Source organism: Danio rerio, chromosome 21 (genome assembly GCF_052040795.2).
Source record: "Danio rerio strain M-AB ecotype USA chromosome 21, GRCz13ab, whole genome shotgun sequence".
Classification (NCBI taxonomy): domain Eukaryota; kingdom Metazoa; phylum Chordata; class Actinopteri; order Cypriniformes; family Danionidae; genus Danio; species Danio rerio.
In genome coordinates, this window is record NC_141041.1 from 15,902,029 (window position 1) to 15,914,628 (window position 12,600).

The 12,600-nt window shown below is 38.6% G+C and overlaps 1 protein-coding gene across 38 annotated transcripts in view; it reads right to left on the reverse strand.

Moving 5' to 3' along the window:
* ehmt1b (euchromatic histone-lysine N-methyltransferase 1b) overlaps positions 1 to 12,600 on the reverse strand; it is a 46,769-nt gene that overhangs the window by 27,430 nt on the left and 6,739 nt on the right. For 8 of the 38 annotated variants that reach the window (XM_087299424.1, XM_087299405.1, XM_087299422.1 and 5 more), the window contains exon 1: positions 6,473 to 6,581. In XM_087299424.1, the coding sequence (XP_087155550.1) occupies positions 6,473 to 6,499 (27 nt within the window). In that variant the 5' untranslated portion in view covers positions 6,500 to 6,581. 38 annotated transcript variants of the gene reach the window in all.

Consider the following 12,600-nt stretch of genomic DNA (forward strand, 5'->3'; position numbering starts at 1 on the left):
GGACGTATGAAATATGAGAGTGCTAAAAATGATTCACACCTTCGGTTTTAATATCCAGTTACGTGTGCATCCAAACGTCAGAGCCAAAGCAACCGTTCAGAGTGTCATCTGCGGCTGTGACTCACACATTAATGCCAATCAATGAAGAAACCAAAATGTGAGCAAAGACCCAGGGGAACATGACCAATCTACTGTAAAAGAACAAATGAAGCCTGGAATCAGATTCATTACAAAAATGAAGCCAAATCATATGAAGCAAAAGTGAAAAAAAAAAAGAAAAATCATCAGGCTTTTATGCCATTGTGTTTAGTGTCAATCCACATTGGAATAAAATACAGGTACAAAAAGGCAGGACATATTAAGGCTGAGAGGGGGGAAAACAACAGGCCTCATTCTTTAGGTCTTGCAGCAAGGACTAACCACTAAAAAGTGTCATCTTGCTTCTTGTTAACGTCACTATATGCAACAACGTTTAAAATACTTCTCCCAAAAAACATACAAAATTTAAGTTTTCAGATTTAATGTCTCCTTGTCTCCCCATATTGGCAGCCTAAAAATCTCTCAACAGGCCTGGGCCTGCAGACTTGGTTCTCCCTGAACTATATGTCACTTATGAAACGCATATTACCACAGACCTCACATCCATTTCCACAGTATGCATAATGTGCACACAAAGTATTCATTAAAAATCTGTAACATTTGGCAAAATGTACCAGCACACAGAATCCAAACAACCGACCAGCCATTTCATGTGTGGTAAATGAACCAACTACGGCCATTTCCAAAATCAACACTTGATCTGACGACTAAGTATAGCTGGGCGATATGGAAAAAATACAATCTGCATAATTTTCCATATTATATATTTCGATACAAGTTGTTAATGCTTTCAAATTTAAAAGAGTATCCCAACATCGAATGAAGCCACAAAAATTAGAGGGTCCATTAAATGGCATAACATATTTTCGGCCGATAAATCTTCAGTGGCATAATATCTTTTATATCAACACACTGTTAGCTTCCTATTGTTGTACATTTCTGCTGTGTGATTAGCTCTTAGATCAATTTAGAGTAAAAAAAATTCCAGAGCTTATCATTGTTATTAGGGGTGTGAACCTACACTGGTCTCACAGTTTGGTTACAATGATCATGCCATTGATTTGGTTCAATTCGATATCTTGGTGCATCGACGATACTTTCCATACATAATAAAAAAAATTTCTTCAAAACACAATTTTTTTTAATTAAAATCTATAAATATATGCATATACTATTTGTAATAAAATGTTATCCTTTAATACAAGCAGACAAATATATGAACTGTACCTTTACTCTTTTTGAATGCTTCAGACAAAACTTCAATAGATGCACAGAAGACAACATGAGCATTTATAGCAAAAACACTAATGTAAATATTATCCCGCTTGCTTTTTGAGCACTATTAAACAAATTCTTACACTCCTATGACTGATCATTGTCTTCACCTGCTCAATAGAAGGGGCTGCAATTGGCTTTAAAAATGAAACCGTTGTTCACGGATAAGTGATGCGGGAAGAACAACCGATGTCACAGTCTATATGCGCATAATATGCTGTTATCACGAATAATCCGTAATAGATAGAGTGAAGAGAACTTGCACCTCAGGCACGCTTGTGTCTGGATCCACAAGAATCGATTTAACAGCCGAGAGGAAAGACAAAGTTACCTCACGAACACCCCAGCTGGTCAAATGTCCAAAGTGAGAGAGAGAGAGAAAGAGAGAGAGAGAAAGAGAGAGGCAGAGATGGATTTTTACAGCATTTCTCCATAGTAGTAAAATAGCGGCTCGTGCTGTACCTTCTTCAGTGTCAGTCAAAGACTGTCCAGCAAACTCACAAGCAAAGAATTATGCACTAGTATCTTGTTTTTAAGTAGGAGTGTTTTATTTACCCGCCCATGCCTCCTTGCCAAAGTATTCTAGCGCAACATCGCACATTTCAGATAAATGACATCAGTAATAACCGGTTATGATCAGTTACAGAACTGTTATCAAATTGTCCCCATCTTCATCGCGGTGCACCGAAGAAACAATTAAATTTGAAACCCCTAATTGTTATTGACATAAATTTTATCATGATTAAATATAATAATCGCTTATCAGTGCAGCCCTACTCGCAACAATTTAAACGTTTTATGACAGCCATAGAAATCAATGAATGTAGCATACTACAGGTCAAAGCATTTATTGTCGTATGAAAAGCCTAGTTTCACATATTAATTGAAGCCAGTATGAATCCAAAATGGTGACCATACATCCTCCTTACTGTCTGCTTCTTAAACGGGGATAAAATAGGAAGGGACTTGATTTTGTCCTTTTGGCATTGACTGCACAGTCCACACCATTCTACAATTCTACATTCTTAAGGATTCATCAAATAAGGACATCAAAAATGATGATTCGAATGGAGATGCAAGCATATAAACCATCACTTCAGTGTTTATATGCTGCCCTGTATTTAAAAAGCTCTCTTCTTGCTTTATAACACTCTAAAAATCTGTGCCAAAAGAGAAACAACCACCTGACCACAGATGCTTATTAATCCTCTGGATTTTCTCTCAAGACTTCAAACGTTGACTCAGACCTCTATGAAGGAAGGAAAAGACACTGTTGAAGGCTTCAAGCTCAAACGGATTTTGACACTGCGTGTTCTTGTTTCAGCTGAGAGGGCCGTTGACTATAGCACTGGCTCAAAGCTTAAGAGGAAGAATGGGTGCCATATTTCAGTCGTTTCTTAGAGCGTTCCTCTCTCCTAAACATCAATGGACCCAAAGTGAATGATGAGATGAGTAAGTGATGACAAAACACAAGGAATGAAGATGACGAGTCTCAAATGATGCACATTCAGAACCAGCATGATGAAGAATCCAAGCACTGAATCACCATAGGTGTTCCTCCATTGGTCTCATACCTGCTTTCACAACGATGGCCTCTGTTGAGGGAGAAAGAGCTTCGAGCAGACTGCTCCTGTTTTCTCTTCTCCTCCCGCATGCAAGCATTCAACCGGCTTGTTGATCATGTGACCTACAGGCTCCCTCTGTCGGCCGAGCTAGCTAAAGCTAACACTGGGCATGCTCAGTCAGTTCAAATTTCATTTTTTTTTCTCCTGAGAGAAGGGCAACGACGAATTCAGGCAGCCATGTCATTGCTCTAAAGGAGCAGGGAAGGTATGGTGAAGTCTTAGAGACGTGAAGCTCTGCCGTCTACTACAGGAACCAGGAGCCAGGCAGTGTTATCCTTAATCTGCTGTCGTCTCTCAAGAGGTCTTTATCTCCACTGAGCCCCTTAGTAGGGCGCGGATGTCACAGGAGACACAAGGCCCAAAGAAGCCAGTGGCAAAAACATTTCCTAATGTTAGTAGTCAAATCAAAGATTGTCTGAAAGCAACTTATTTGGTACATTGTGTTTACCAGATGCAGAAATCTGTAAAAGGTACGAAAATACCAGCACAGGCTAATGAAAGAAGGCAGACTGTATATGGTCCTAACGAATCAGCTAAAAATTCAGGGTTAATACAAGGGATGTGTACTGGAGTCCATGAAGGTAAAATGACTCCTTCAAAAGACACATTAGGAGCAGCATTTTTCACAAATACACAGATATAGTTTCAACCAAACAATCTGGATTCTTTTCAAACAATTATGGATTCTCTAAGGTTACAAATCCATGTCTTTAAAAATCCATGGCTTTAATCATTACTGAAGCATATTTTTTCTTTCTTTTTAAAAAGATATCTGCATTTAAAATGCATAGTCATTGCTAGGGAAATACGAAACCAAAGTACATATCAAAGTACATCTTTTGTTGATGTCACAGTAAACACAGTAACAACGACACAGTAACCATAAGCTCAAAATCTGACCCAATATCCCACAGAATCTGAAAAAAAAAATGCTAAACAGAATCTAATAGCTAAAAATGAAGAGTATAAGAACCATGTGAAATTGTATTTTGAAATGCATTTTAAATGTATTTTAAACCACCAGGGTGTGCTTAAAAATGTTAGCTACACTTTTCAGGACACATGTGCCACGCTTGTAGGAATGCATCATTTTTTCCCGCCAAAAATAATACAAGAGAAAACAAAATGGCAGAAAATATGAGCCAGAAAGAAAAGGCTATGCTAGGCCACACTGCCCAAGCAGTTTTCGCTGTAATAGATTCCCTCTTCCTGCAGCCATAGTCACAGCGCAATGTGTAGGAGCTTTCACACTGTAAGCAGAAAGCACTGTGCTACGAAACCTATTCGTTTCAATGGCTTGCACCACGCAAGGGTGGTCGGTTGCTGCGGCTACCAAAACACAAGAGCAGTGGATTGCACAGTCAACTAATTTGCGTGGTCAAAGTTCAAAATAGCTCAATATTCCACTCATGTAAACATGAACCAAATATGCTCAATGGAAAAGCAAAGTCTGTCTTTGCTTTATCGTACCGAAATGACATTTCTGCTTGGTATACTTGTTTCTGCTACTTTGAATGCTGCTACTATACTGTCATGGCAGCGCTGGTACAATAACTCCTTCTGACTCATTTACTGTCAATAATTTATGGTCAATAACATGTGATTATTTTATTGGCTTGTCTTTATTTAAATGTACCATGTAAAATAATTTGATTCATTTTTTTTTGTCCTTGCTGAAATAAAAATCTTAAATGATAGGGTACATGTTTTTTTTATATGGTATGGTCAAATAATTCTATATCAAGTACTACAATACAGTACATAAGCTTGTATAATAATTCTTTCTTGTATTTTATTTTCCTCCACTTTCAGGAATCATGTAGTTCCAAATAGTTAAACTCATTTTCAAAACCACATTTTCATATGACACTAATATTGTCCAGCAATAAAAAGCAGGAGGCCTAAGCAGTTCATATAATGGAGGCCTGTAGGCTTTCTGAAAGAAATCTGGTGCTCAAACAATAATAAGCACTGATTCTGATAGCAAAAGCTTACAAAATGCATAGATAATCCTTTGCATTAATTGTTCTACAGTCCTTGTTCACTTCTCCTAGACAGAAACAGTATATAGTTAAGAATACACTATATATCATGACTATGAATGCCCCGCATGATAGCTAAAAGTTTGCCGCAATGAAATGGATCTTAAGTATGAGAGGTTATGAAATTCCTTTAGATTCAGCAAGGCTGATTTCTCAACATGCTTTAAGGCCTTGCAACCTTGGCAAGGGTAAAAAGTCTCCCGATTGTCATTCCGCAAAATAAAGAGCACTTCTCACCACCTCAGAACAGAACTTAAATACAAAAGCCTCCATACACTACGAGTTTAACTGCCATATTGTAGTCACATCCTACCACTCACAAACCGGTTTTCTTGAAGCCATGTTTATCATATTAAAACTCTGAAGACTTCAGAAATAAATATTCTCTTCTTGGTTTTCTACAGCAGAATAATGGAAAAGGGAAGAGATACAAAAAGGAGTACAGAGAGCAGCGTGTCTATTTAAGACCCATTTAGACACCTATGTTTTCTTTGCATTTCTCTGGATGTACAGCTTGGATTTAATCACATGCTCACAAAAGAAATTGCAATACAATACATAAGCCTGCACACAAAGTTGTGCTTTGAGAAAATAGATCCAGATGGCTGCAGGCATGCAAATGGGCTTCTTACAAATGCCGAGGCATTCTTGTATTCACCTCAATGGAATCTACACCAGGACCAGGGAGCAAAACAAAGCTCATTGCCAGCAAGGAGAACAGCACTGCTGATTATAGGAAGCCGATGTCAGCATTCGGGTATCGAGAAAACCAAAGAATTCCTTGCATAATCAGCTTGATTTGCATGGCTGCTTATGTTCAACCAACTTTTAAGATCTTCCTTCCTCGCACTGAAGACAAATGCAAACACAATGCAGGAAACCATCTGTTAAAACCAATAATTGCCTTCTTTTAAAGACTGGATGGGATGTTCTGCTGGATTTGAGAAGGCCACAAACTTGATGAATGAACCGATCTACACATTTTCCTTTTAAATGGATCAAAAAATCATTAATATTCTTGTCAAAAAGACAATTAATGAAGTAAATGACTTAAAAAAAAAAGGTTGAGCTGAACACAAAATCCTTCCAGGAAAGTCTTCAATAGTTAGATTTAGGATACGCAATGAATCAAATCTGCAAGAGCTTAGATTGTTAAAAAGCCCAGCTTCAAACAGACCTGCTCTTCAGGTCCTAGAACTGATAAACAGTTCATCAGAAAGAGGACAGGTCAATCAGATATCATCCAAAATCAGAAGAAACACTTATTTCCAGACTACAAGAGAGTAGAATCCACTTCTTTCCAATAACCTACAGCAAACCAGTTGGTAATAGATATCTGCCAATGCTTGCTCCTTTGACCACAAAAGCAAAAATGGAGATGGAAATAATCCTGATCATCAAAATGCAAACCTTCCAGCAACATGGCTGTACCTGCCTTAAGCAGTGGTCTTCATTCATGGGGGAGGAGGAAACAAATTTGCACTCTCCAAACGACTAGCTATCTTCCCACACATGCACCGTCCCTGAGCTCAGGTCACATGACCAGCTCTCTGTATAAAGCTCTGACATGGCCCACACTGAGCATGCTCAGATCGAGCTCTACTGTTCTACACGAAGAAGGAAGAGCAGAAAAAAACAACAGTGCAGCCATTTCATGGAACGGGGTCTGGCTACAGTCAATAGGCTTTTTGGAATCTTAACCGCTGTTACTGTTACTCAATCTTTTAGATATATTGAAGGCTTCTGATTAAAACCAAAAAGCAAACCATTAACAGCACCTTTTTTGGCATGATATGTGTTCAATGTTTCAATGGTTTCTGAACTGGCAAACATGTGCATTTTCACATAAACATGAGTTATTATGTGTCAAACGGTTTCCTGTGATACAAAAAACTAAAACTTAGTTACAAGTCATCTATTTGAAAGAAAGCAGAAAAGCTCCTAAACTGAACCAGTGAGTCTTAAAAATGCTTAAAAAAAAAAAAAAAAAAAACAACTGTTAGGTTGAAGATGTCCTTTGTAAAGAATAATGTGAACTTAATATCACAGTCTCTTACAAGATAATTCAGATACATTGTGTCGATTGTACAGATACATTTGTGGCAAACAATTCGCTGTTTTGAAATCTATTGTAAACAGGAATTGCTCATTAAAAATGTCCTGTGAAAACAAATAATTATTACGATTATTTATATATGAAAACCCCTTAGAGGAAACACAATGACAAAAAGAGGATGAGGTCATGGTCTAATGTAGTTCCCCTTGATTACTGCAAAGTAACTGACATGGGTAGTAGGGTTGGGCTATGTCGAAAATTTGGCATTGTACGATGTCTAATGTGAAACATCGAGATGGAAGACTGCATCGTCGTCGTAGCCAGCGGTGAATTAATTATTTATGAATAATTAATACATTTATAATGAATTAATTATTTGTATCCTACTGTTTCAACTACCTGACCTGCATGGTCTTTGTTTTACACAGAACCAAATCGTAAATAAAGGTAAGTTACACACAAATTACCACCAGTCAATCATTTTTATGGGACTCTGGCATGAATTTACAGAGTGAGCTGTGTCGTTATAATGGCGTCGACAAACTTGGTTGATAAAAAGTTACACAATTAACAGGAACAAGCCAACAGTATCTGAGGTTTTTGCTAAAATTAATAAGTACAAGAGTGAAAGCGAAAGATTGAAGCCGTGTACTGACGCTGTGACACGTTACCTGATAGATTAAAAAAAGTTAGATAGAGACAAGATTAATTAAACAGCGCCTCACTATAGTTGTTAAACTTGATATCTAGCGGTACATCCTTGATAAACTGTCCGATGTGCACTGCTCTCTGGGGTTTTGTGCTCAAAGCACCTGCTGACTGCCTGGAGCTCAGATGTGCGCATCCGCTGCAACGCATTGACAGAGTGTTTGTGTGTGTGCGTTTGTGTATGTGGTCACATGATGTGCGTTTTCATTGGTATAGTGTGGAAGGAGGGCTTTTCAGAAAAGCAAGGTGAAACGCCAGTGTGGATGTGAATCGTTTTCGCTCTAAAATGGCATTTTAAAACTAGGACGTGTTAGTGTAAACGGGGCTGTGTGTATTTTTCGCAAGTAGGTTGCTGCTGCGATGGGGCAGAGGGTCACAACCTAATGGGTAGATGATCTATAAAGTCTTCAAGCAGCAGTGTAATCTAAAAAAAAAAACACTGTGGTACTGTGATCCTTGCTCCTTTAAATGATACACTGAAAATGTCAGAACTCCACCCAGGGGTGTGAATAATTTCGACCTTGACAGTACCCTTGGGGTGTGAATAATTTTGGGCTTGACTGTATTTATTGAAGAATTTAAAGTAGGGGTGTAAAATTAATTGTTTTTTCGGTGCACCGTGATGCAGACGCGGACAATTCTGTATCGGTTCAGTAATAATCATAACCGGTTATGTACTGACGTCATTTATCTTATATGCGCTCTGTCGCGAGGGAGGTGAGCGCCGGTATTTACAACACTTAGGAGCCAACTCAGGGCCGGCCTGTGGCATAGGCAGTATAGGTAAATGCTACTAAGGGCGTTGTACATCCAGGGGGCGCCAGAAATGAGCACGGTTAGGTTGGTTTTGTTTCCGATATTCCTGACATATTCAGTTATAGCGGCAATAACTCAAAAACCTCTTACCCAAAAAAGATCTAAAGTGCGTTTTCTACAAAAAGACAAAGCTGGTTATGTTTTACAGCTGTCTATTCCTTTTTTTTCGCTCGAAATTATGACCACTACTCCCTTTAAGCCCTCGCATTATGTGTTAAGCCGGGGGAGCTCGCGCAGAGCCGAGCTCTCAGTAAGGGACCGTCGGAAAAGTGCTTCTTTTTTTCAATTTTTTATTTTTTTGCTCCGCTCAGCGCAAGCTCTCCTAGCTGAACGCATATAGCGAGGGCTTAAGCGTGTGTGTGTGTGTGTGTGTTTGTTTGTTTGGTGCTGTCTATGTTTGTGTATGTGTGTGAATGAGAGTTATAGCCTCCCCCCAAAACATAACACTGTGCATGAAAAGTATCGTCAATGCACCATGATGCACCGAGATATCGAATTGAACCGAATCGATGCCATGATAATCATAACCGAACTGAACCACGAGACCAGTATACAGTAGGTTCACACCTCTAATCTACCGCATGTAACAAAATGGCAAAAACAGATATTTATCTGGAAAAAAAGGCTTAACACTCCCATGAGGTGGTTTTTCCAAGCAATTTTAAAAAGGAATATTTCGCAAACCTACAATGGAAAAAACAAAACATTTTTACATTTTTGGGTGACATGGCATACCAATTAAATTATCTGATCATTCTTTTAATTAAACTTTTGCAGAATTATTAGATTCCAAGCAACAACAAAAAAAATGGCACCATGGAAGTAGGGCTTAATCGAAGATGCATTTTGACAGTGAAGCCAGTTCGGTTATAAGCAGTAACTCTCCATCACTTGCTTTCAGATTACATCAGCCGATAAAGCGTACATGCAGTTTCCACGCAAGAGCGCCCTCTGGCCTTTGAAGAAGATTTACTACTCGTTACAGAGCCCTGTTTTATTGACAAGATGTGCAGGAGAATAACAGCTTTTGCTAAATGTTAAATTTTGGTGCAGTCCTACTTGTCAAAGCCTTTCTCCATTGTTTTTTTTTTCAAGTCTTAGGCCATGTCCAGACGTACACGTGTATTTGTATAAACAGTTCTCCTCGCTTTAGTTTTATTTAAGAATCTCTGTCCAAATGCAAAAACGCTGTGTTGCATGTAATGGGCATGCCGAACCAACAAGTAGAGTTGTGCAATTAATCAAAAATCCGATTTCGATTTTGGCTTCTAACGATTATGAAAAACCATTAATCGAGATAAACGATTATTGCATCATATACTGCGCCCTCTCCAGTTGTACTCATTTGTTGCTCAGCAAAGCTCAGTTCCACGTGAAAAGGACTAAAAGCATGTACTGCAATAAAACTTTTGCAGCACTGGATGCACATCATTCAACAATGTACATTCCAATCTTTCATATTTTTTAAAGCGCAAAAGAGCACATGCTGTTGGGTGTGTGCGCACCACGCTTAGCCTCGGAGACGAGCAGAGCACACACATCTAATGCCATCTTAATGCAAGCGCTTCAATGGTCAAATACATGTACATTTGTGTCAAAGCACAGTGTTTAGTGATTATTCATATTAACCCTCATTCGTTTAATAAATAAACAAGTTGAGAATCAAAAGACATGTGAACGAAAAACCATATCAGAGCCACACTATTCTTAAAGTGAAAGCATGCAATAATCCTGCTGCCGCCTGTTTTTATCATTAGTCAAACAACAAATGGAGAAAATCCCTCACTGCTCTTGGCTGAAGGACTTTTGTAGCTAGTTTTTTTCTTACACTAAAGATGCTTAAAAGCACAGTTTAAACATTTAATAACTCATTTCTAATAACTGATTTCTTTTATCTTCGCTATGATGATAGTACATTATATTTTACTAGATATACTAATATTCAGCTTAAAGTGACATTCAAAGGCTTAATTAGGGTAATTAGGCAAGTCTTGTATAACAGTAGTTCCTTCTGTAGACAATCCAAAATATATATTGCTTTAATGGGCTAATAATATTTAGCTATTAAAAAAGGTTTCAAAATATTTAAACCTGCTTTTATTCTAGCCAAAATAAAACATATAAGACTTTCTCTAGAAGAAAAAATATTTTAGGAAATACTTTGAAAAATTTCTCTGTTAAACATCCTTTGGGAAATATTTATGTAAAAAAAAATTCACAGAAGGGCAAATAATTTTGACTTCAACTGATAATCGTTTATAAATAATCGAGATTATGATTTTTCCCATTATCGAGCAGCCCTACCAACAGGTGGTGATAATGACACTTTTATGCTCAGTTTACACCAAACTTAAGACAAAGACTGCGTCCGAAACTGCCTACTACTCAGTAGGTATTGCATTTGAATTTAAACGTACTACTTGGCCGTTAGAAAAGTATGTTCTATACAGTATGAATGTAAAAAGTATGAATGGAATTCGGACGTACTACATCTGCCATTTTGTCATGGTCACGTGACCTACCTGCGTCAGTTGCGTCGCTTCACTCCCATTCATGAATTCTCTCGCGGGGCATCATGCAATAGCGCAGCGTGCATGGATGCACACTCCAGAATCTCGCCGGAAGTAGTCCTGGTACTTCTCGCATACTGATTTTCAAATTCTATGAATTCGGACATACTACTCGGCTCGCATACTGATTTTAGCGTACTATATAGTATGGAAGTATGCGGTTTCAGATGCAGCCAAACTTAATTGAATGCAATTTACTTGTGAAATAGTTAAGTCAATGTGAGTCAAATTTGTGGCTGCTCAAGAATATAAGACACTTCCCTTGCCGTTTATGTCTGTCTGAGTCATGCATACGTCTTCAATTAAAAGTTTAGTGCCTTGACTGCACTACAAGTAAACCTGCATATCTTTGTACAAACTTTGAAATATTTTTCGTGGAAGGATAGGTTTTAATCAAATAAAAATTGGATACTTGAAACATTATTAATTGATAATTGAAACAGAATTTAAACACCGCTGATTGGCCATTGTGTTCAAGTGCTCAACAGAAATGACAATGAGGCCCGTGAAGGTCATTGGTTCACCGCTCTTTACTGATGTTCACAGATACAAGATCAATGGGCTGTTTTAAAGTCACGTCAATCAGCTGGTCTGTCTAAGCTGACATATTAGCGATCCGCTGATGGATCGACTGATCTACGCGTCTTTGAAACAAGCAGCTTCATGTCCCTGCATCTGTGTTTGCACTCAGTGAAAAGCGGTGAAGAGTTGTAAACTGATAACATTTAAGGCCAATCAAAGTCGTTTCTGTTGAGCACAATGGCCAATCAGCTGGGTTTAAGAATGTGCGCAGCAGCACTCAGCATGGATATAGACATTTTTAAAACGTCAGTACCAATTGGTACCAAAGTAAGTACTTTTGACAACACCATTTCAGCTATTTACAAGTGACATGTGAATGGCTGTGTAAACAACAAGAGCAGAAATACAGTAGATTCTACATGTCATGCTAGGTACCTTTAGGAATTGGGAAAGGATGCCAAGGGCGAAGCAGTGGCGCAGTAGGTAGTGCTGTCGCCTCACAGCAAGAAGGTTGCCGGGTGGCTGGTTCGAGCCTTGGCTCAGTTGGAGTTTCTGTGTGGAGTTTGCATGTTCTCCCTGCATTCGCATGGGTTTCCTCCGGGTGCTCCGGTTTCCCCCACAGTCCAAAGACATGCGGTACTGGTGAATTGGGTAGGCTGTAGTGTGTGTGTGAATGTGTGTGTGGATGTTTCCCAGAGATGGGTTGGGGCTGGAAGGGCATCCGCTGCGTAAAAACTTGCTGGATAAGTTGGCGGTTCATTCTGCTGTGGCGACCCAGGAATAATAAAGGGACTAAGCTGACAAGAAAATTAATTAATGAAAAGGATGCCAAACAAGTGGTACGATATATTTTGGTACCTTTGACAGTAATGTAATGTGTAATTATA